Source organism: Excalfactoria chinensis, chromosome 4 (genome assembly GCF_039878825.1).
Source record: "Excalfactoria chinensis isolate bCotChi1 chromosome 4, bCotChi1.hap2, whole genome shotgun sequence".
In the NCBI taxonomy this organism is placed as follows: Eukaryota; Metazoa; Chordata; class Aves; order Galliformes; family Phasianidae; genus Excalfactoria; species Excalfactoria chinensis.
Window position 1 is genome coordinate 48958741 of NC_092828.1, and position 23830 is coordinate 48982570.

The following is a 23830-nucleotide window of genomic DNA, read 5'->3' on the forward strand; positions in this document are numbered from 1 at the left end:
GGATTCTGTATCTAGTGGCTACTTTCTCCTCTGCCCTTATTTTTTTTTTCTGGCCAGTCATGATTACTGGTACTATAGTGAGGAGCTGAACTAAAGAAGAGAGTGATAGAGAGGTTTTTATGGGGGGATGGTTGAAATCTCTAAACTGAATTAAACCTTGAAACTTTTTACACAAGATCATTAGCATGTGCAGTTGGATAGCTAATGCCTTACAAGGTCTTGAAGTGAGATGGAGTTGTGAAAAAGGCCTCTTTGATGATGAGCTCAGCATGTTCTTTCTGCTTTTTAATATGAAAATAAGTGGAAATTGCATGGTTGCAAATTGATCTGCATGTAGTGCTTTGCTTATGTGTCAACACAATTGTAGAGTTCATGTAGGTGAATGGTTATTATCTGGCATTGATCTAAGTCACTGTGAAGAAATCTTGCAAAGAGTTCACAGGTTATTTTGTTTTGGCCTCGGTCACCTGCCTTTGATCTCCCAAGTGGACAGCTGTGGTTGTGATACCATGAAGCCTAGCAAACAGCAAAGAATGAGAAAACCTATATGTTGACTTGCACGTTCAATCAACTTGCATATGATCTCAGCAGGAAATTCAAAACAAAAGCTAATTTATGGAAAAATATGTAGTTCTAATCACAGTTTAGCTCTGTGGGGTTCCAAATAACACACTACAGTCTCTACGTGCAGATGCTTTCATCTAGCATTCCACATTTGGTAACATTCCAAAAGTTCTTATCAAACCTTATTATCATCTTTTATTAAATCTTACTACATTTCTCCTTATTGCGTGTTTGCTGTAATATTCTGTCATTCTTAATATGGAATAAAATAGCTTTGATCTTTTTTAGACAGTCATGAGATGGAAATATGCAACATGAGTGTTTAACTATATACTATAAAATCCCAGCTCGATGTGTCCTTTGAACATCACAGTAATTGTCTCCTGTTTCTTTTTCCTTTGGTTCTTAAATCTTTTCATCAGACTGCTCTTCTTTATGCCATCAATGTGCAAATAGGTTATTCATGATAGCATAGTGCCATTTCATTATTATTATATCCCTCAAGAAATTTGGTGGGAGGCTTTTGTTTTTGTTTGTTTTTTTCCTGCAATAAGGTTTTTACACTATAAAAATGCTTGGGCCCATTCACTGATGTGCTTGCCTAAGTGAGATGTTTCCAATGGGTGTTGAGATGTTACATTGGCATTGCTTTTCTTTACACTGCTGTTTTATGAGGGCTGCCATTTAAGGATGTTGCCCTGAGCAAAACTTCTGTTGTAGCTGTAGAAAAAAATGAAATAGATAAGTGCAAACCTGGGCCTCAGCTGGAAAGTGAGTTTAAAGGAGGATAAGGAAGGAGTTACAAGACTGAAGGAAGAGAGTAAAGAAATGCCTGAAGGAATACAGAGAATTAATTATTACACCATCTTAACCCAGTCTTGGAAAGCATAAATCAGGGAATTTTTTTCCACAACTCTTGACAAGGAAGTCATTGATTATGACTTTATTAGATAGAAACCCCAAATTTGTGGAATGTTTTTCACACCCTTCTGTGAACTCAGAGAACCCTGTCTCTAAGCAGTCAGCAATCTAGTATGCAGGTCCCCATAATTTCTGCACCTGTAATAACTTTCACCATTTTGTTAACTGTGAACAGTATTATTTGGGGGGAAAGAAAAGGGAAAAAAAAAAAAAAACAAAGTATGTGTTTAGGAAAGGCCCAGGATAATACCAATGGCATTATGGGTTATGGTAAGGGCTAGCACGTATCAGAGAATGCTGGGTGATTATAATGAATGGCAAGTGCGAAACAAGCTGTAATAAATAGATATTTTTTAAGTAAGTGGTTACTGAATAATGATCTCTATTGTAAGAAATCTGGATTCTCCCTTAAGCTTTGAATGTGCCTCACATAATGCTGTTGACAGAATTAGACCACTGTTATGTAAAAGTCACTGGCTTGACAACTAGAACGAGACATCTAGACATACAAGTTTACAGAAGAATAAATGTTCCATTTCTTGGTAAATGTACTAAAAATAGTTATACCAAGCCCACAACACATCTTTCTTAACAGCTCATATGCAACTGTACTTTTAAACAGTACATAATCGTCTTTGATTAGTGGTTGAAGAAAGTTTTTCTGTTGTGAACACCTGACTCACCATCTTAGAATTACCCAGGTTGGAAAAGACCTTAAAGATCATCAAGTCCAACCACAGCCTAACCATAGTACCCTAACTCTAACAACCCTCCACTAAATCATGTCCCTGAGCACCACATCCGAACAGTTTTAAAGGCATTCAGGGATGGTGACTCAACCACCTCCCTTGGGAAGCCCATTCCAGTGCTTAACATCCCTTTCTGTAAAGAAGTGTTTCCCAGTATCCTATCTAAACCTCCCCTGGCACAACTTGAGGCCATTTCCCCTTATCCTGTCAGCTGTCACCAGTGAGAAGGGACCAACCCCACCCTCGCTGTAAGAGAGCAATAAGAGAGCAATAAGGTCTCCCCTCAGCCTCCTCTTCCTCAGACCAAACAGTCCCAGTTCCTCCAGTCTTTCCTCATAGGGCATATTCTCCAAGCTCTTCACAAACCTTGTTGCCCTTCTTTGGACCTTCTATAGCACCTCAATATCTTTTCTGTACTGAGGTGCTCAAAACTGAACACAGTACTCAAGGTGAGGCCTTACCAGTGCTGAGTACAGGATTACTTCCCTAGTCCTGCTCACCACACTGTTCCTGATACAAGCCAAGATGCCATTGGCTTTCTGGAAGCATTCAAGGCCAGGTTGGATGTGACTTTGGGAGCCTGGTCTGGTGATTGGCAAGCCTGCCTGTGGCAGTGGGGTTGAAGCTAGATGGTCTTTGTGATCCTTTTCAACCCAGACCATTCTATAATAATAAATACATAGTGCACCTGTTGGCTCGCCTTTTTAAGAAGCTTATAAGTACACACTCTAGTTTAAAATCAGAAAAAAATAGGCTTTTTGTTGATTTAGGGAAGACAGAAAAATAAATAACTTAAAAATTGTAATTCACTTATTTAAAATTTTAATTAACTGTTTTTAATTGACTGTTTGATCTGCAGCAATACCCAACACATCCTATTATCTTAGAAAAGAGCAAATGAATGCAAATCACTGGCAGTTGATTTGCACATCTTCTGGTCCACTCCAGGTCCTTCAGAACAAAATAGCTTTGGATTCTAATTATAGCTGCAAGAAAAATATACGGGAGATAATTTTTAAAACCACTTCAATGTTCAAATATTTCATTTGAAAATGTATTGCCAACAGGAAGATGAACCAGAAGACAATCCTTCAATAAGATTGAGCAATAATTGCAATTTACTTAGTTTAAATTATAATCTTTTTGCATTGCTTTAAATATAAATTATATTCACTTTTCCTTATGTGCAAGTGTGCATATATATTATTCTATTAATTCTAGGGACGCAATTTTGTAAACCGTAGTTTGAAAGCACCAGCACACAAAAATATGTAGAAGAAGCAGTTCTGGAAGATAAGTTAAATGTCTTAGCAAGAAGCTCATTTCAGGTACATCTTCATGAATAATAAGACTTGATTACCATACCTCTGAAACGTGTGGGAGAAAGGAAGGAGGCTTACCGACGTTGTTCAGTTCCTCTTGCTAAGTTTTCCCCACAGTGTTGAGTATCTTATATTTATAGAGCGTACTTCATAGAGCGTATCTCTGAAGGTCTTAGGGAGGTGTTTGCTCCTTTGAAATAGCCTGTATTTATATATTTTTTATTATTTCTGTTGTTCAGTTTTATTTTTTTTATCTTCTTTTTAAGGAGAGATGGGAGAATATTGGAAGTCCTTTTCCCAGTTCAGGCCACTTCATTTCCCAGTTCTGATTCCTTCTATTTAAAAGAACCTTCCTGTCTTTGAAATTTCTCCTACTCCCCTAAAATGCACTGTCACCTTCAGAGCTCTTTCTGACCAAATTTGGCATGTTACGTGTTGGATTACTGGCACTTTAGATACATACCCAGTTACTGTCAGGCTACTTCTGTGTTGGAAGCCTGTTTATATGCATACAGTTTTGCTTATTCATTCTTATCACCTGCACATTTAATGCTTTCACTTGCACAGTGCATGAGGTGTTTGGTATGCGCTTTGTTTTTTGTGTGTGCTGGACAACCACATTACTTTAAAGAATAAGGTTGATGCTGATGGCTGTTGAAAGACACCCTTGAACTTTGATTAATATGTTTCTCTGATTTTACTACATATTGCTATTCGTTTCTGGAAGGAAAAAATATGCTTGCTTTTTGATACCAATCATCAGCCTCAAAAAGTATGTGTACTCACATCCATGTCCAGATTTTTTCTGTTGAGAGCTCACCAGCAAAAAGTGACAGCTGCTGCATCCTGGATGCTGGAGGATAACATCTGTCTGATTGCTTTACCAACTGCTTGTCTATTGTCTTCTTTGAGTGATTTTCTGTTAGCATTCTCTTCTGTACCTCTCGTAACGTTGGCAGAAGAGGCCTTTGAGCCAGTGAGCAAGGCAGTCAAGGGAACCTCTACCTAAGCAGTGCTCAGCAGGTAGTTATCCATTCTCACCATTCTAGTTTTGTCACATAGTTAAGTAAATTATCCACCTTTCTTACTAGTTACTAATAAGAGAACCTGTTTCTTTGTTACTTACTGAAGAAAGTCTTGAAGAGGGTTTTGAAGTGATAAAACTGTGTGTTTCCTCAAGAACAGGTTGCTTGTAAAGAGAATGCATCAAGTACAGCAATGCTTCCTTGAGAAATGAGCATACCAGACACACAGGCTGACAGCCTTTAAAGAATGAAAGGGCTTGATAGAAGCAACTTCTTTTTCCTGAAGCAGTCTTTTGTAAAATGTTTTATATAAGCATGAACAAGTCGGGTTTTTTTCCAAGTGTTTGTTGTGAAATGTATACCTAGTTGCTTATTTAATTATTAAGTGGAAATGAAAACCTTGTAGGTTGTTTTCAAATCAGAGAACTAGACCTTGATTTCAGAGAGTGAAAGGTAAGATCAGCCAAGCTTGAAGAAGTATTTTAAGATGGTTTGTAAGGCCTCAGAAACCCTTTAGAAACACTGCATGGTGACAGATGGTAAGATTACTTGATAACCTGTAATGAACACCAGCATTTTTCTTGATGCTGCTGTAGGCATAAGTGCCCTTCTGTAATCTGAGCTCTGAATCTTTTGAATATCCCAGTCCTTTTGGTATGTAGGCCCTGTGCTGCTTTGGAGAAATATAAAGGGAGGAAGAAAAGCTTCATTGTTTGATTATTGCTCCCGCCTTTGAGAATTCAGCCATATCTGTCAGCAGCACCCAGACACTGACTCTGTGTTCATGCAAAGAGCAGCGCTGATCCCGGAGGAGTTTCTTCTGATGCCTCTTCTTCCTATCCTGTTGAAGAGAATTAAGTCCTCATCATTTACCACTGTACTCTAAAAGCTATCCATAAAGCTGATAATCTTGGCTGGTAGCATTACAAATACTGCCTTAAACAAGTCTGTCAGTCCCAAGGTTAAATGCTTTCTCAACTCCTAGAGCTAGAGATAATTTTCCAGAATGGAGATGTGTACTGAAATGGCAGAATAGGTAGAGAATATCATAATCTGTTTCTGTGCTTAAAAAGTCATTCTGTTCCTCAATGGGAACAATCTTTCCAGTTTTGATTAAGAAATGCCTCCTTTTTCTTATAGGATTGTGGACGCATTTGCAATTGCAACATTCCATATTTTCACCCTTTCCCTGAGGGTTCATCCCTTCCTACAGCTGTGGTTATTTGGATTGAATTGTTATGTTCTGTGACCACAGCCATCACAAGCTGTTTGTGTCCTTGGTAGAGACATCTGGTATTCTCTGACAAGTCCTCATTGCCATAGAAGATGTGCCAGTATAGATTAGTTGTTCCAGTGGTAGTACCCTTACTAATCTGGTAGCCTAATTACACGCTCAGAACTGGTTACTCTGGGAGAGATCCATTGTCTTCATTATCACCATCTAACACCAAAAAAATGCCAAACTGAACAGGAATAAACTAGAACTGACAGCCAATTCAAAATCAATAAACTGCTTTACATTGGATTTGCAATAAAAATAACAGCTGGCAAATGGAAAATACATTCATCCCTTCATTTTGCTTCCTGTATCAAATTCTTTATAAAGAAAAAGTGGACTTGCCATTTCTATGAACCTAATTGAAAAAGTTTTCAGAAGTAGAGGAAAAAAAAGTTGATCTTTTGACATCCCTGTCTCAAAGGTGGAAGAATGTCTTCATCTTTTTCTAGGCCTGAGGAAGACAAACCAGGCTGTACACTCCAGCAGTCTGCCTGAATCATTCCACCTCTGCAAATTCAGGACTAGTTCATAACATTTGACTTGACAGTCTCAGACTCCCCACTGAATTGTGCTCTGAGTGTAGGGTTGCCAGTACCGGATACTGCCTTTCAGTTGTTGGGTATCGTGGATTTTTAGCAGGTGCCTCACTGTCCTCATAACAGGGAGTTAAAGTTTGCCATTATTTAGATGACTGGTAGAGAAGAATTTTAAATGGAAACCAGAAGCGATGTATTGATAAAATAGTGTTTGATTATGTCTTAATCAGTCGATTTGCTTATTTTTTAGAAGTCCAACATCTCTAAGGTGGTTGAGCTCTGTATCTTGATATCTTGATCCTGTACTTCCAGGCATAATTTTTACACGTTGTTCCTTTTTGTTTATAGGGAATGAGACTTCCCTAAATTCCTTAGAGCTCTCTCAAGAAGACGGTTGAGTTGTTTAGTGTGTTAGCACATGCTATCAGTTTTGGAATGTCTTTAGAACTCTGAAGCAACATTTTTGGTCTGCATTAAAAATACTCTAACAAGCAAAATTTGTGAAAGTGCTGCATGTATCAGCTGGTTTGTTTGTCGATTTTTAATGTTGTTTGCTAAACTTGGTTCTAGTTCAGTGTTAAAGCTGAGAGTTTTTGTGATGTTTTTGTGAGATATAACTGTTAGCATTTCTAGCAGACAGCTACAGTGCAGTGCACATAGGCACAAGCACAAAGAGAAGGTAATTGTCGCTTTCCTTGTAGTAACTATGTTTTTTTGAGATGTAATCAATACAGAACCTGCAGTTCTTGCTTTTGAAGACTTCAAATTCCAGCTGTTTAGGATTATGAGGGAATGGCTAGAAGGTCATGTCAGGTCTTCCCCTTTTGACCTCTCAGTAGAGAATGAAGAAGCACAGAGCACACACATAGTACCAGCTGACAGAGCTGATAGTGAAGTTCTAAGCTCACGTGATTGCTAAGGATGCACATCTAGAGAAACCTGTTTCAAAATAAATGCCCCTTTTTTTTCTTTCCCCCATGAAATACAGGAAGTGAAGTGTGCTATGTTTGAAATATTTAACTACTTTTAGTTTTTCATTGCTGCCAGTGAACTAATATAACGGATAGACTCTAGGGATTTTGATGAAATATATTAAACAGATAAAATCATCGGGTGATTAACAAACAATAACTTCAGCTGAGGTATGGATGAAATAATTATGGCCAATTCTAGGAATGTGCCAAGAATGGCAGTGGTCAGATTTATGTTTTAACAAGAGGTGGGAGGGAAAAAAAGAAATAAGGTTTTAGGGTCATGGAAGATCCTACATTATCAGGCTTTGACAGGCAATTTAAAGTCTGAGAAAGAAGAGTAACAGTAGAGTCAGAGATTTGGAACAAAGAGAATATGTCATGTCTGCTAGGGATTTGAGTCTTTGAAGCATTCAGTAATAGGTCTTTGGGTACAGTCTGTTGTTTTGTTTTGTAGTAGTGAGGGGGAGAGCTTAAGGCAAACACCTGGCAAGGACGGCCTTAATTCTGCAGTGTTTGCTGTCTCTGTAACTAAATTTCCACTGTGGTCTGTTTGTTTTAAGAGTTGCCATGGTTAATACAGAGATATTGCAAGATTAGCAATGAAACTAAGTGGGATGAAGAATTGCTTATCATTAGGATAGAAGGAATGAATAACATCGACTATAGCAGTGATCTATTTCAGGGGTGGAAGAAGCAGAAGAAACAAGATGTAGTGAATCATCTTCCTTGTATGATACACTGATAGTCAAAATACATTAGCAGAGAAAAATCCTCCAGTGTATTTTCACTCCCTAGTGGTACTGAAAGATGACTCCACCTTTGGAGATTGCTGCTGTCGTTGAATAAGCAAACTCAAACTATGCTGTAAGCAAATTGGAGTAATAATAAGAAAATTAATTTCTGGTGGTATCAAAGAGTCATTGGAACAAAAGGAAACAGACCATCAGATAGCAAGAATGTTACGTGCATCTTTATCATTTAGGTAAGATTTTTTTCCCCTATTTTTGCCATAGTAGTTTAGCTGTGGGGTTCAGAATCACAGCATGCCTGAGACTGGGTTAGTCTATTCCACCCTCTGCTCTGGCAGAGCCACCTGTGGTTGCTTGCTCAGGCCCCTTTGGGAGCTCTCTCAGGAGGAGACCCTGCAGCCTCTGAGCAGCCTGTTCCTGTGCTCCATTACCCGCACAGAAGAAGTGCCTGATGTTCAGAGGGAGCTTCCTATGCTACACTTTGTGCCCATTGCTTCTGGGTGCCACTCTGTTCTCTCTGCGCCCTCCCTTCTGGTATTTATGATGAGATTGATCTCATTGATGAGATCCCCCTGAAACTCTACTTTTCTGGGCTGAGCAGGCCCAGCAATCTACACCTGTCCTCATAGTAAATGTGCTTTAGTCTCTTCGTGGTCTTTCTGGTCCTACATTGGATTTTCTCTACTCTGACCGTGTCTCTCTTGTATGGGGGGCCTGAAACTGAGTGCAGCACTCAAGGTGCAGCCTCAGCAGCACTGAGTACAGTGGAAAGATCTCTTCCTTTAACTTGCTGGCAACACTTCGCCTCATGCAGCCAAGTATACCACTAGTCTTCCTTTTGGCAAGGGCACATTGCTGGCTTGCGTTCAACCTGGTGATCACTGGGACTCTCACGTCCTGTTACAAAGTTGTCTTTCAACTAAGCAGACCCCAGTATGTACTGGTGGCTGTTGTTGTTCCTCCCCAGGGCTTGTTCATTAATCCCTGGTGATATCAAGGTTCCTTGGTAGTTCCCCTAACACAGTGGAAGGTTGGCTTTGGCTTCTATAATTATCATAGCTAAACATGTTAACTTGATATCATCTTCTGATGAATGTGACTGCAGGGAATTAAGCACTTCATAAACTACATTACATGTCTTCATTACCAAAGCAGCTAAGTACCCAGCATCTCCAGCTCCGATGATGATCTTGGCCTTGTTCTGTAGACTAGCATGGAGGATGAGCACAAAGCTTAAGGTTACACAGTGTTGTTGACAGAGTGGAAAGTGTGTTAATGTTTTAGGTTAGCCCTACAGTGCCTACATAACCTTCCTTCCTCTCCTCTTATGTTGTTTTCCCTTTTTGACTAGCCAGAACAGATCCGTGCTCTGCAGAAATCATTTCAGTAGGTCACTTAGAAGCTCACTTAAATGATTTGTCTCTTTGCAATGATCAAAAATGGAAAAAAGAAAAAGAAAAAAAAAAAAAAAAAAAAAAAAAAGGAGATAAGGACATAATTACTGCCTACCCCTTTTGAACATTGATTTGGGACCAGTAAAAGACTCAAAATGAGAATGGTGAGCTTTTTGTCAACTGCATTCACTGAAAGTGCTGTGTCATTAAAGGACAGTGGTAATAATTGCTTTGTGCCATTGCTAAGTTGAACTGTTATTCTGTGAATGCTTGTTCCTGTAATTTAATTTTTTTTAATGTATGACTTTTCCGCTGCAGAGCGTAGAAAGCCATTATTTGTGCAATTTGCCTTTGTGGTTAAGAGCATCAAATAAACTGTATCCTTTACCACCAGCAATGCATCTGTTTGGCCTCAACTGGCAGCTGCAGCAAACTGAAAATGATACTTTTGAGAACGGAAAAGTGAATTCTGATACTGTGCCAACACATCCTGTAACAGTACCTGCTGGAGAAAATGGTAAGTGAAATGCACCGATTTCTTTCCTTCTCTGAAAGCATTTTCTTTGTTCCTGTTTTGTTTACATCAGCAGTTTTTAACATTTTTCTTCCAAAACTTTGTTTATTTAAAGTTTGAAGCCTTTGAAAATAATAGTAATTCTCAATAGACATGCAGACACTAAGCAGGGGTTGTATTTCAACTGAGAACACCCAAACTAACATGTGAAGTGAGCGATGAATCCTTGGTGGTAATAATTAGGAAATCTGGTTGTCAATCAAAATTTGTCACAGAAATTTACATGCCCTGTTGGATGAGGACAGAAAACATCTCATCGCAGCTACACAAGTAAAACAGCCTACAACAACCTAATGATTGTTTTGGGGTACTCAGGGGAGGAGAGATAGTGCTGCGGTTGGCAGGGACCATCCTCCCTTTGGGGACCTAGGCTGCAGAAATGACCACAGCAAAGCCATGGTCCCCATTGTGACAGGACACACTGTTTCATGTGGGGGACCTGGTGCCATCTTTGTGAATCTCAGAGAACTCTGAATAGTTTTCAGACTAAAACCTGTGTCTGTGTCAGAGGAACATAATCAACCATTATCTGAAGTGTTAGCAGCGCAAGAGGCTTTGCAGGGGAGTTTGCATATTTTCAAAGCTTCTCTATTGTTTGTGTGTAGAAGGTAACTTGTGACCAAGGAGCTTCCTATGGCATGATGAGCTTGCTGTTAAATACTACTTGTTCTTTTCTTTCTGTAGCCGATGAGAGTTTTTTCTTTTCCTTTTTTTTTTTATATCTCTCTGAAATATAGTAGGTCACTTTTAATATGTTCATGTGTTTTCTCAAAATGTCTAACATGTAATACCAAGCCTGAATCATTCAGCCAATATATAAAACAAAAAAAACTTTACTAATTTTGTTGTGGTAGCTTTTAAAATACAAACCACATAAAGGGATTATTTTTTTATCGACCTTTTTCCATGTTGCCCTTTAAGATTCTCAAAACATTTAAGAGCCTATGCACTTTTGGCTAACAGAGGCTTTAAAATCAATAGTTTTTGAATGGAAAACTTGATTTAAATGGTTGATGAATGCGGTATTTGCTTCATTACAGAAAAATCCATTTTCCCTTTCACAAGGTAGAACTGACCTCCTTACCACTGAGGAGGAGGAAGCATCTGCCAGCACTTGACATCTTGAAAATATTTCAAGTTATCACAGCTTTAACTTATAGAAATAATACAGCTTGGATCATTCTTTCTGTCATCTTTTTAAGCACATGAAACTTATCTAGTGGGACTTTTTCATTTCCTTTACCCTACTGCCTTCTTCTCATACTTGGATATTCATTATTTCTTTTTGTGTTCTTACTTGTTTTGAATGAATAGCAAAAAGGTGCAGTACGATTAATGAATATTGATGCTGAAGTGGCAGCTCATCATTCTCTCGTCTTTAGCTCTGAGAAGCCAATGCATTTTTCTTTTGTAAAATAACCTGTTAAATGTTTTTTAAATATAAATTGGTTCCCCCCCCCCTTTTTTTTAACAAATTAAAGCCTATTATACTTTGCCTCAGAAATAGAAGAAAATAACAAATATATCAAATACTTTTTTTTTCCTTCCTTGTGTCTTTAAATACTGTCCAAGAATGGGGTTAATTTCATCTGCTGCTAAAATGCTGTCCTCTGCAGAATATAATAAGTGGTCATTTATCAACATACATCAATACTAAGCAACAGATGAACCAGAGAATACACATTTTAAACCACAAAAGGAAAGTTAAGCAGAAGGTGTGGTGATGACTAGATAAGAAATTTAAAGAGGGAGCCCTCAAACTATCATAGTAGTTACTAAGAATTGTAAGGAAGAATTGCCAAGGCCTTGATTTTGATACTTCAGCAGCTGTACAGCTTTGAGAACTTCCCAACTCCTTGTCTTTCCCCCCACCCCCCCAGTTATAACAAACACTCCAATTCAGAGGGGGGGAAATTTTCTTTGTTTTGGGGGCCATTCATTTTTCATGAGTCTCATCTCAATTTGGAATAGTCCAAAAAGGGCTAGCTTTGGTCAGAAAATTGTAGTCTTCAGATGAGTGGCTTGGATCCTAGATAGTTATTTGCTATTCAAAAGTACAGATATTTTGTGTGATTAATTAGTAAAGCTTAAAGTTTAAAATGCATTCTTCTGACCTCAGGTTCAGCTGTGGTTTACCTAGAAATAGCTAGTCATAAACTGACAGTAAAAGCTTGTGAAATTATCCTTGGATGCAAATAATTTGTTAAATGAAGCTTGAATCGCTGAACTAGCCTTCTCTTTTTTGTTTGTTGCATTTGTGGATTGATTTTTAGGTGGTGGGGTTTTTGTGGTTTTTCTTGTTTGTTTTCTTTTTCCTGTGCTTGCCTCTGCTCAAGTAGTATGTGATTCAGGCCTGCATAAGATATCATAAGAGTATGCATTTTCTATGAATAAGATGAATTTTAGAGGGCACTTCAGGTCCTCTAAAGTACTTTTTTAGCCATGCTTAATCACATCCCAGTACTTACTTGAGGTACCTCCTTTACCTGGTTTTATAACCAGGCAGCAGAAAAGAAAGGTTAAGAAACATAGAACTGAAAATTTGTTTAAACACTGTATTCTAACACATGCTAACATTTCATTTGTCACTGGCTTTCTTTACTTTTTCTACATCCTATAAACTCCATGTGCAACTCAGAAATACCTTATATACTTAACTGTTGGCTTGTTTTTTGTTTCTTGTTGGTGCTTTTGCTTTGTTTTAAATGCAAGCTCTGGCTTAATTCAGTGTAGTTTTGTGATTATACTCAGTGAAATATGTTATACTTGCTGCAACCAATAGATATTGAGGGTTCTTTTTATTTATAGTTTGGAATGTACTATCATTTGTTGAATTAGACTTTGGAGGTTATATAGCAGTGTTTTGCAGAAAAAAAAATGCCCTCTATCTACAAGGTTATTCAGTGGAATAGGTGTATATGTTATTGATTGTAAATCCGGCCTTGCAACCTGATATTTTAATTAATGCTGCCTATGAAGGATAGAAAGTGATATTATGTGTGGCACTGTAAAGCAATTATTGTTCATCTTTTTCATGTTTTGATTATGCACTCATTTTTATTCTCTGCTATCGATGCTCAGTTCTTTACAGAATATCTTTCACCAACCTATAGTGTTTGCAAATAAGGTGGGAGAGTTTGGCTTCATGTAGTTTTTGTGATATTAGTGAACTATTTTTCTTGTACATAAATGAAATTTTGTTTATTGTTTTGAATATTTGTTTAGATGAAGATTTTGTCCAGTCTAGCCTCACACATTAAGAACAGAATTTACAGCTAATACATGTAACAAATATTTTATCTATTAATTAACCATTATACATTGGATCATCTATATCATGAATATTTAATATATTAATGCATACATCATAAGTATGTGGAACAGCAAATTATTTTGTAATTTAATTGTTTGTAGATCTAGTAATATAACAGCTAATTTTGATGTAAATATTATTTACCTATAAATAGTTAGGGTATTTGTTATATTAACTTTTAGAGAGGTGTTGTGAAAGAACTTTTGGAGGTAGAAAAGAAGTGTAGTGAAAGTATTCAAGAGGGAAGCTACTTTAGAAATGGATTTCATGTTTGGGGTATTATGTCATTATGAAATTGTGTGAATGAATGTGATATTTCATATTTGGATTTAAAGCTTTGGATTTAAAGGTCTGTGTAAGAACTTTTACTACTTTAGAACGTGAAAAGGAAATGTTGAAACTACTGACATTTTCTTGTGCCCGTTTCCCAGAAGGGAAAAGGACTGCTTAATGCCCTGTTCTTAGGAGACAGAAAGCTAGTGATGATTTTGAGAGGCAGTCTGATGTTAAACACGCGGAAACAGGGTGAAAGTACCTTGGTTTTGGTAAAGAAAATGGGGCTGATAAGATCATTACGTTCTAAGGATAATTGCTGAAGCCCAGTGATAGGCATTTCTAACATATTGGACAAGGCACACCTATTCAAGCTATCTAGTTCATCTTTTCAGTAGCAAGAGGTAGTTGTTTTTCATTTCCAGTATACAAACAGCGGAAGTCACAGATCAATACTGCAAACAAGTGTTTATTGTTTAGTGATTACCAGGCATCAGTGTGTGAATTTATACAACAAAATGTGCATCAATTTGTAGAAAGTGGTAAGAAATGTTTAAATAAATTGCAGTAATACATCGGTTGCTCTGAAAGTAATGCCCCGCATCTGTTTCCATGGAAACTACAACAGATACAAAGAGCACAACAATACTACTTGGTATAGTAAATTCTCAACTACAAAACACTATTTTTCAATATAGTCACCACCACTAGCTATGCATTTTCACTAGCAATGAAGAAGAGCCTGCTTACATGCTATGCGTATAAGAATCTGCGCCAGCTAGGGCACCCACTGTTTCACAACTGCTGTGATGGAGTCATTGCTAGGAAAATGTTGCCCGTGCAGTCATTCTGTCATCAACCCAAACAGGTGGAAGTCAGAAGACTATTTGATAGTGCAAATTCTCAAATACAAAACACTATTTTTCAACATAGTCACCACTGGTCACTCTGCTGACAAACTGCTGCTATCACTACTGCTAAAACATTCCCCCTTACCACCTCACTGTGCTCACATCTGCTGTTTGGTCTCCATAAGCTCTCGGAAAGCATCAATGAATGCAGATGAGTTCAAGTTTTTTTGTCACGGAGGAACTTATGACGTACCTTTGCTTCATCCACTTTCATGTCAAAAATCGTTTCATCAGACTGCCCCTCTGCTGCCGTCTGTCACACAGCAACAACATGTAATAGGATATTGGTGGGAAAGGTGCAACCTCTGCTGCCCTCCCAACAACATCCGCCTCTGACATCATTAGACAGCGTACTAAAATAGCAGACACTACTTTCAGAGCAGTCCTCATAAATACAGACCTGTCTTCTAGAATAAAGTATAAATATTGCAAAAAGTTAACTTCAAAGTTAGAAAAGCATCAGCCTCATCCTGAAGAGAGGGAAAAAAAAAAAAAAAATGTTTCTTCCGAGATTAGATATTTCACTGTCTCTTGAAAGCAGAATGCTGATCAATATGATGCTCCTGTAAGTGAGACGTTTTCAGCAACTATGAGGGTATTGCGGTACAGCTCTGGTGGTGATATGAGCCTCCGCTCCAGGCCTCTAAGTAGTGCTTCTGTGTCTGCTTAATTCAAAAGCAGCCTGTGTTCATCTTGGATGCACAGAAAGTGGAGAGGATCAATCTGTGACCTCACCTGGCATTTCAGATTTTAATCTAGTTTGGGTTTTTTTTTCCAGCCTAAATGTTTGCAAAAAGGTTGTGTCAGTTTGTTTCCTCAAATGATGAATAATGTAGAATTTGGACATAAAAGACGGGGCAGCAACAGAGTGTTGTCAGTTCTTTACAGCACTTGTACACAAACAAGCCAGCACCATTCGAACGTGCTTATCACATTCAGATGCATTTCTCTCAATCTTTATAACAGACTAGCTGCTGAAGAAAGAAAATGAATTGGTAAAAAACCCAGTGAGCTGTAAGGTTGTAACTACAGTTCCATTTTTCTTTATCCTGCTTTCACACAAGACTCAACTTGATGATCCAGCTGCTTAATTACTTACTTAGTCTGGAGCCAATACATGTTGATAGGCAAGTTCTTAGGCAAAGCTTTGTCTAGGTTTGATAGCAGTGATTCTGTTGGGTTGTAGTAGCCTTTGACCCTGGCTCCATCTTACAAGAGCGACCATGTGCAGCATAGAGATGGTGATGGCATGGAAATGGTGTGTGAACACAGCTCTGGGCCTTTGGCCTCACACAGGCTTCATGCATACCTTACTGAGCCATCCCGAATTTTAGAGCTGGTGGTGGTAGTTTGTCCAAGCCCTTTTTACTGTATCTGCCTTAGTAGTACTGTTTCCTGCAAATCTGGCAGGTGGGAAGGTGCTCTCCCAACTAAGGCATAATCTTTGCCAGATTTCTATGTATGTGGTAAGCCAAGTTGCCCCAGACCTGTGCAATCCTTAGCATGCAGCCCAGTGCTCTGCAGTTATCAGCTTGGGTTGTGCAGTTCTGCCCCATTTCACAGTGCATCACTATGGGATCACAGGGTTTGGCAGATTGGATGATACCATTCTGTACCCAAGATGGAAGGTAGATGCACTGATATTTCTTGCCTTCCCTTACCCACAAAAACGTTTGCTGGGGATACATAAAGTTTGTGACATGTTCTTTTTTCTATAAGCCACACCTCATAGGCTAATTTTTCAGTGTCAGCATGTAAAATTGTGAGTCCTTTGCATGTTAAGATCTTTTGTGCTTCTTCATGGCATTTCCAAATCAACATCACTGGGCTCCTAGGGCTGTCCGATAGTTGCATTAATGCTTTTTAGGGGAAGATCATTAATGCCCTTCAGAACTTCGTTCTTATTCCTCATAATTAAACTTTCAGATAAAAGCATTTTTCTAATATAGAACACAATGGAAATAGCAGACTGACATGTTATTACACATTTTATTCAGGAGATGGCCAGGTTGAGAAGGTGGTAACAAGCTTGGGGCTGGAGGCCAAGTGACAAAGGTTCTATGGAGATCAAAGGTGTAAGGATGTAGGCACAGTGCAATGCAAACATTGCCTTTCTCTTTTGGAAGAAAAAATGAGACAACATAGTGAACTAGATCTGTTAGAACTGTATACAAATTCTAATGTTTTATGTAGAAAAGACTGTTAGCTGTCTTGACTAGTTGTGTTTATCTCTTATTCTTAAAATCTGTCTACCTCCTTTCCCTTTTCCTTGTGCTTTTTTTAGAATGAGTCTTTACGCTGGAAAATGTTTTTAAATACTTCAGTTAAAATATATATATATATGTATGTATGAATATGTATGTATGTATTTACTGTAGATCCCAAAGCAGTAAGGCTTGTGTTCAGGGAAGTTACAGTGTTTTAGTTGGTAGATATTTGTCTTTGCTTTGTTAGTTCTGAATCAGTGAATTCCACAGGAACTTCTATTCAGAAAGATTGTCAGGGAGCATTTTATCTGAGTTGATTCTAAATATTTGACAGTTCATATGCAGGGTGACTGAGAACAAGAAAAGAATACTAATTTTTTCTTTCTTATTATTCTAACCTGTCAGGAAAATTAGGGGGATTTGCACAAGAAAACAACACTATAGATTCTGGAGAACTCGATATAGGCCGAAGAGCAATACAGGAAGTTCCCCCTGGGATTTTCTGGAGATCACAACTCTTCATTGATCAGCCACAATTTCTAAAATTCAATATATCCCTTCAGAAAGATGCATTGATTGGAGTATATGGCCGAAAAGGCTTACCACCTTCACATACTCAGGTGAGAGCTGCTTGCATTAAAAGTAGGATAGGTTCTTGAAAACCGTGGGTTTGGATGTTTTGTATCTTTTCCGTTTTGCTGATTTGGAGTTTTTACATATTGATCTTCATGTGATGTACAAAACATAATGCTGTAAGTGATGGGATCTGAAATGTGTCATCAGGGAGAAGGGGGAGATTCTTATTTATGAGCTGTCTGAATGCTGTGAGCAGTGATGATGCTTTAGATACGGGGTTGTTTCATGCAGAATTTATATGTACTTTTAAAGATACGTTGACCTATGTTTGAAAACCTCAGTAAACTAATACTGCTTCTTACGGCCATATGTATGGTCATGTGTGCCTAGCAGTGGCCACATTTGTCCAATTTGCAAGCAAGAAGAAAAGAGTATTTTAAAGAAGCTTCAGTTTATTCTGCAAGAAAATGCTGTAGTATTTACAGCTTGCTGTCTCACTAGATAAAAATCTATGCGATATGTGCCTATGATGATACAGTGGATTGGGGTTGTAAAAGTGTCAGTTTTCACTAGGCGTCTGAAGTGTCTTAAAACTTTGTTCTCGCATGCACCAGAAGGATTTGTCTGCTCGCTCCTCAGGTTTGTGAGGAGACTTTTTACTGCACATTATTATGCTCTTGCCCAGTAACAAAGAAACACCTTTTATCCATGGTTACAGGAGAGTTGAAGCCTAAAAGAATGAATAGTCTTCTGGATTGGCAGGAGAAAGGGAGAAGCATTGTCTGAAATGGCATTTTAGAATCAATTGTATTCAGATTTTATTTTTAAGATTTAAGACCCTCCAAGTTCAGATTTCTTTCAGCTCAATATTAGTCCAAGTGCTAGCTCTGAACCATTGTTCCACTTGAAAAGAGCATTGAGCTCATGCACTTCTACCCCATTTATGGAACTGTGTAATACCTTACGGATTTTTTTTTTTTTTTACTTCAGAAGATTGCTTGTAGGGAGAGTTGGAATGAAACCTGACTGACTGTGCTGTATACACAGTCACAAGGTTAAATACTATAAGGTTTAATTCCTTGATTTGATCCTTATTTTTAATTCCGATGTACGTGCTGTTATACTATCCAAACTTGTTCCGTATTTTCTTTGGGCATGAATTCTAAAGAACATAGAAAGCAGGATTATTCCTAATGGTATCACCTTTTTAGCAGATACTGCCTCATGTTGATGTGAAATTTAGTTGTGAAGTGTGGAAGAAGAGTTAGGGTCAGCAAAGAAGTTTCATGCAAGTAAAATTACAGAATGCTAGATTAGACTTTGTTTTTGCTTTAGTTTCCATTAAACAACAAACAATTTATTGAAGGCAGAAAAAGAAGTTACGTTTATTTAAAAATGATTAAATGGATTTTCTTCAAACCTTCACAAATGAACACTTACCCTTAGGCTGACAACTAGCATGAGATATTCTAGCTCAAAGAAAATTGATTCAGAAAATTATCAGCCATTGGTCATAAGGGTTTAGAATACAAATGCCATCCTAACGATAACAATAATCACGGGAGCTAAGGAAATGCATGTGTGGCAAGGATGAATAAAATTGAAGAAGCTAGTCAGGACTGTGCATTTAGAAAAGAAGGTTATGCAATTAGATATGTGTATCAAAAATGATCCTTACTTGATTCTTTATCCTCACAGAAGATTGAAGCTGATGTGCCCTATATCCAAAAACTCTGGAAAAGGAGATAACCAAATCTCTTTCCTATCATCTGTGTCACGCAGACCCCATTCCCTTTAAATTCCTAGTATGCAAGTGTTTATCCTTGTTCACCTACAGTACAATAGAAAGATTCACACACAAATCCATCCAGTAAATCTTCTGTAGTTTCTATGAATTTTGGCTATGCTGTTCCCAGGATATAGGTGAAGTCCTATATTTGCCTAGTATATAACTAGTGTATTTTTCACAAACTATTTGACTCTTGATATCTTGAAAAATTAGGCAGGCTTACTTATCAGTGCCCTGGTGAACTTCAGGGCTGCTAAAGATTCCCTGAAGCGCAAACTTTATCAGAATGTTTATATGGCCTGACCCCAGTCATGTCTGGTTAAGGGGCCTGAGATTAACTATATGGATGCAGATGGAGGGGGCAGGGTGAAATGTTTCTCAACACTTTCAGCCTTTTTTGCAACAAAGCAAAGTCTTAATCACCATCTAATTGAAATGGAATATCGAGAGGATTGCAAGTTTAAGTCTGTTGGTTATTTTCTTATTTACCTAGTACTGACAGCTTGTACTAAAATGGCGCTTCACTTGTGAGGCAGACACAGCTATCAGCAGCAGACTAGCAGCTAATTCTGGGCTTCTCTGCATCCTTCCTTTGGGCTTACGCAGTTCCAAAGGTCATAGGAACAGGTTAGAAAAACACAGGAATATCCATGCTGGGTCTGATCAAAGGCCCATCTAGCCCACACTGGTCATTAGCAGATCTATAGAGCAGATGACAGATTTGTGGTTATTCTTCCTAGAATACAGTCCTGGCCTCCCGCACCTTAAGGCTGAATGACTTCCTGAGTCAGAGGTTCAGTCTTTATGTTTTATAGCCTTTGAGATATTTTTTTTCCTAATCACCTTTGAACCTGTGGAAGCTTTTAGTATGTGTGACATTTGCATCAAGGAGCTGGCGGCTTAACTACAAGTTGCCCTCAGAGACAGCCACCTGGTAGCTTTACTCTGGCACCCAGTCCATAGTGATCTGGAAGAGACAGTGGAGATTTTCTCACTGATTTCTTCTCAGTGCCACTCATGATTTCTAAATCTGTAATGTCCTGAAGAGCTGTAATTTTCGAGCCTATTTCATCATTTCCTTGAACGAAAGCTGTTTCAGTCCTCTGATCATCTTTTTCTTTTTGGGAATGTCCTCCAGTTTCACTGCAGCCTGTAGAGATGGGAGAATAACACAGAACACAGCAGATTTTGAGCTGCCATGGTTTTGTACAGTACCTTAGTGATGTCTGCTGCTTGGTTTTTAGTTGTTGTTGTTTTTGTTTTTGTTTTTTTAATATGTATTTTATTGTAGAACTGATGTATCTATAGAACTGCCTACCGTAACTCCATGATCTCACTCCTGAATGATAGAACTTGGCGCAGAGCCCATCACTAGATGTGCGAAGCTAGGGTTGTTTCATGAGGACTTTGTAAAGTAAGGTCTCACCCATATATATATCACGTTATGTTTACATCTCTTAAATGCTATCTGCCCTTATCTCCTAGTCACTGAGTGACAAGTGCTAATAGCAAAATTTATGCAAATGTGCAACTGCTGCCTGTTTCTCAAACGTCAGTGTTTCAAATTTCAGATCTTTTGTTAAATAATTGAGAACCTGCCCTCTGCCAGCATTCGTAAAGCGTCCATACCAGCTGTCCCCCTCTTTGCTCATTTTCCTATGATACCCGGCTTCTATAACCACATGCTTCAGTCTTCCTTAGCTCACTCCTTGAAGCTTAGCTCTTTGTATGAGAATCAGCCTCCTCTTCATATGCAAACCTTGCATTTGACATTGGTCACCTTCTTCCTCACTTCTGCTTCCTAGACCGTTCACTTGCTTGTGTACCTCTTTGTTGTATCCAGTTAAACCAAGCAATGAAAGGAAACTGGAGTCTTTCTTTTCATAGCTGTACAACCACTGAGGCAAATTGTCCTACTACCACATTGTAAAGAAAGAATGGGAGAAATGAGCTTGAGAGAGATCTCAGTAAGTCTTCACACCTCTGTCTTGGATCAGTGTGGGCTAAATCTGAACCATTCATATCAGTTGTTTATTAGTTCGTCATAACATAGTAACACATTGCAGTAAATGTAAACCTCCTTTCCCGTAATCCAAAGGAATAGGGATAAGACATGCAGAAAATGTTTTAATATACTGTAATCAGGACAGAATTTTTGGTTGTGTTTCTGTGTTCTCTGTAAGTACCTAAATCAGTCTCAAGCACAGCCTGTGTGTGTGTCACAGACTGGTATGAGATGCATAGTTCTCTTTCTTTCTGGGGAATCATAAATAAATCAACCATAAATAATTGACAGTGACTGTCCATTCAAAACCTAATCAAGGTGAACCTGCAAGTCTTTGTGATGCTTTCTAAAAATGTCAGTTTCATTGCAGCCAGAGAATCAGTATGTTTATTTAAAGAGATTTTAAGAATTAAAAAAAAAAAAAAAAATCAAAAAAACTTGGTTTAAAGCAAAAACTGAACAGAGTACTGGGACAAATTAGCATATTTAGACTTACTATGAAGTTAATTAGTTTAGCGCCATAGGAGGAAAATAAACTTAGTGTGTTTTTTACTTGTAAAGATAATTGTTTTTCATTCTTTTTCTATTACTCTGTTCTTCATATATATGTGTGTGTATGTGTGTGTGTGTAGGAAACTACCAGCCTTTAAAAGGCGTTAAGATCAATTATTGTTTGCTGAGGGATAAACTGAACAGTAAATTCCCCTCTCTACAGCTTCTAAAATATAGCCTAAAATGACGCTCTGATAGTGACATATACCCTTATTACATTACAGATACAAAATTACTAATTGTACCATGCTTGTCAGCTATTAGTATACTCTTTGTGCTCAATCAAGTAGTATAATCACTTGTTCCTGCAACAAAAACATAGGTTTATCAGCGATTTTCCAATAAAAAATGACCTTCTGCAGTATACAAATTATAAGGTCACTCCTAACATCCATAAATGACTTGTTAAAACTGCCTGAGCTTTCTCTTTTTTAAAAATATTAGTGAACAGCTTGAGCAAGAGGAAGTATTCTTGAGTCTGGTGAGAGGAGAAGACAAAATTGTTTTCCTCTCTCACACATAATAATATAAATATTTAATTCTCTGACAAATGAGTATGTTGACTGGTTTTGAATAATTGGTGCTCTCCCAAAACCATTGCATTCATTTTCATGTGGCGCAGTGCGCACACAGTGACAGCACATCGAGGTACTGGCTCCTGCACATACTAATCACGTTTATGTTCTGTTCTGCTTGTTCAGATGGAGCTGGGAAAGTGTCTCAGGTGCTGGTCATGGCACAGTAACTAGGCATTTCTTTCACATCCTGAATGGTTGGGAGGTTATTCAGATTACCTTGGAAGAACATCTTTGCAGTACTGGTGGATTTTGACCTGCAAGTCTGCAATTTCAAGATGAGAACATAAGTACTTAAGCTCTGTGCCTGTGACAAAAGTTATCATGTTTTCTTTTGTCCCTAGAGCAGGTTCTGAAGGTCATAAGTCCAGTTGTAAAAGTCCTGGTAACCCAATCACCTAGCTCAGGTGAATCACTGATTGTGTAGGCTGGCCTTTACTTCAGTGGGTCCTAGATGTGTAATTCCATTTGAGAGGTCTCAAATACATGGGAAGATTAAAGGTTTATGCTTAACAGTTTCCCTCCTGCCACAAACAGGTATCAAAGCAAAACTCTTAGCAGGCAAAGCAGGGGCAGCACACTCTCCACCACAAGCAACAGTGCCCTTTAACTTTCCTCCATGTTTAGCTTTGTTGTCTACACATCGATTTTTCTACGCTAAACGTGCAGAATATATCCTTCAAGTTAGGAGTCTCAAGCAGCATAAGCCATTGCAGAGCAGACACAACCTCCCAGTTGCTAATATCACTAGTTAAAGATGCATGAAATCTTAGGTTAGGAGTTTACTTGTATCAGCTGAGGTACTACATTTTCTGAGCCCCACTGATGGTTGTTAGCAAAACAGTATTCTCTCTCCATTGGCTTGATATCCTCCATTGTTTGTCAGTTTGTCGTTTTCACCAGTTGTAAATGTTTTATGCTTTCATTTTCCCCTCCTGGGCTTCTACTAGAGGGAGTGGAAGTAAAGCTCTATCTCTTCATCCTGCTTATCTGCGCACTGTCTGAAATCAGGATTGAGCAGACAATTTAATGCTTAACCTGAAAAGAAATAAAAAGCCACATAGGTGGTTGATGTTGGATATTATTAACGCATGTGTATGCAACATGCTTTGAAAGCTCACTCTGACCTGTTAGTCAGTTGACAGTCATGACCACAGATTTATTTCAGGTGATGTTTTGATCCACCTGCTCTAAGAGATGGGCACATCACCCTGTCCCCAAAAAGCCAATGCTGTAAGCCTGAGCACCGCTGTATATCATACTCCCTTCTGTTCTCTTCAGTACGACTTTGTGGAGCTCCTGGATGGCAGCCGACTGATCGCACGGGAGCAGCGCACGCTGCTCGAGGCAGAACGAGCAGGTCGGCAGACAAGGTCCGTCAGCCTTCATGAAGCGGGCTTTATCCAGTATTTGGATTCTGGCATCTGGCACCTGGCCTTTTATAATGATGGGAAAAATTCAGAGCAGGTGTCGTTTAATACCATTATTATAGGTAAGCATTTTCTTCAAAGCTCTTGCCAAAAACTAGGCTCTGGTTGTGTT

The 23830-nt window shown here is 38.4% G+C and overlaps 1 protein-coding gene across 22 annotated transcripts in view; it reads left to right on the forward strand.

Moving 5' to 3' along the window:
• TENM3 (teneurin transmembrane protein 3) overlaps window positions 1-23830 on the forward strand; it is a 396952-nt gene that overhangs the window by 292875 nt on the left and 80247 nt on the right. For all 22 annotated transcript variants that reach the window (XM_072333931.1, XM_072333908.1, XM_072333911.1 and 19 more), the window contains 3 exons: window positions 9908-10030; window positions 17197-17411; window positions 23570-23780. In XM_072333931.1, coding sequence (XP_072190032.1) covers window positions 9908-10030; window positions 17197-17411; window positions 23570-23780 — 549 coding nt within the window. The remainder of the gene's footprint in view (window positions 1-9907; window positions 10031-17196; window positions 17412-23569; window positions 23781-23830) is intronic.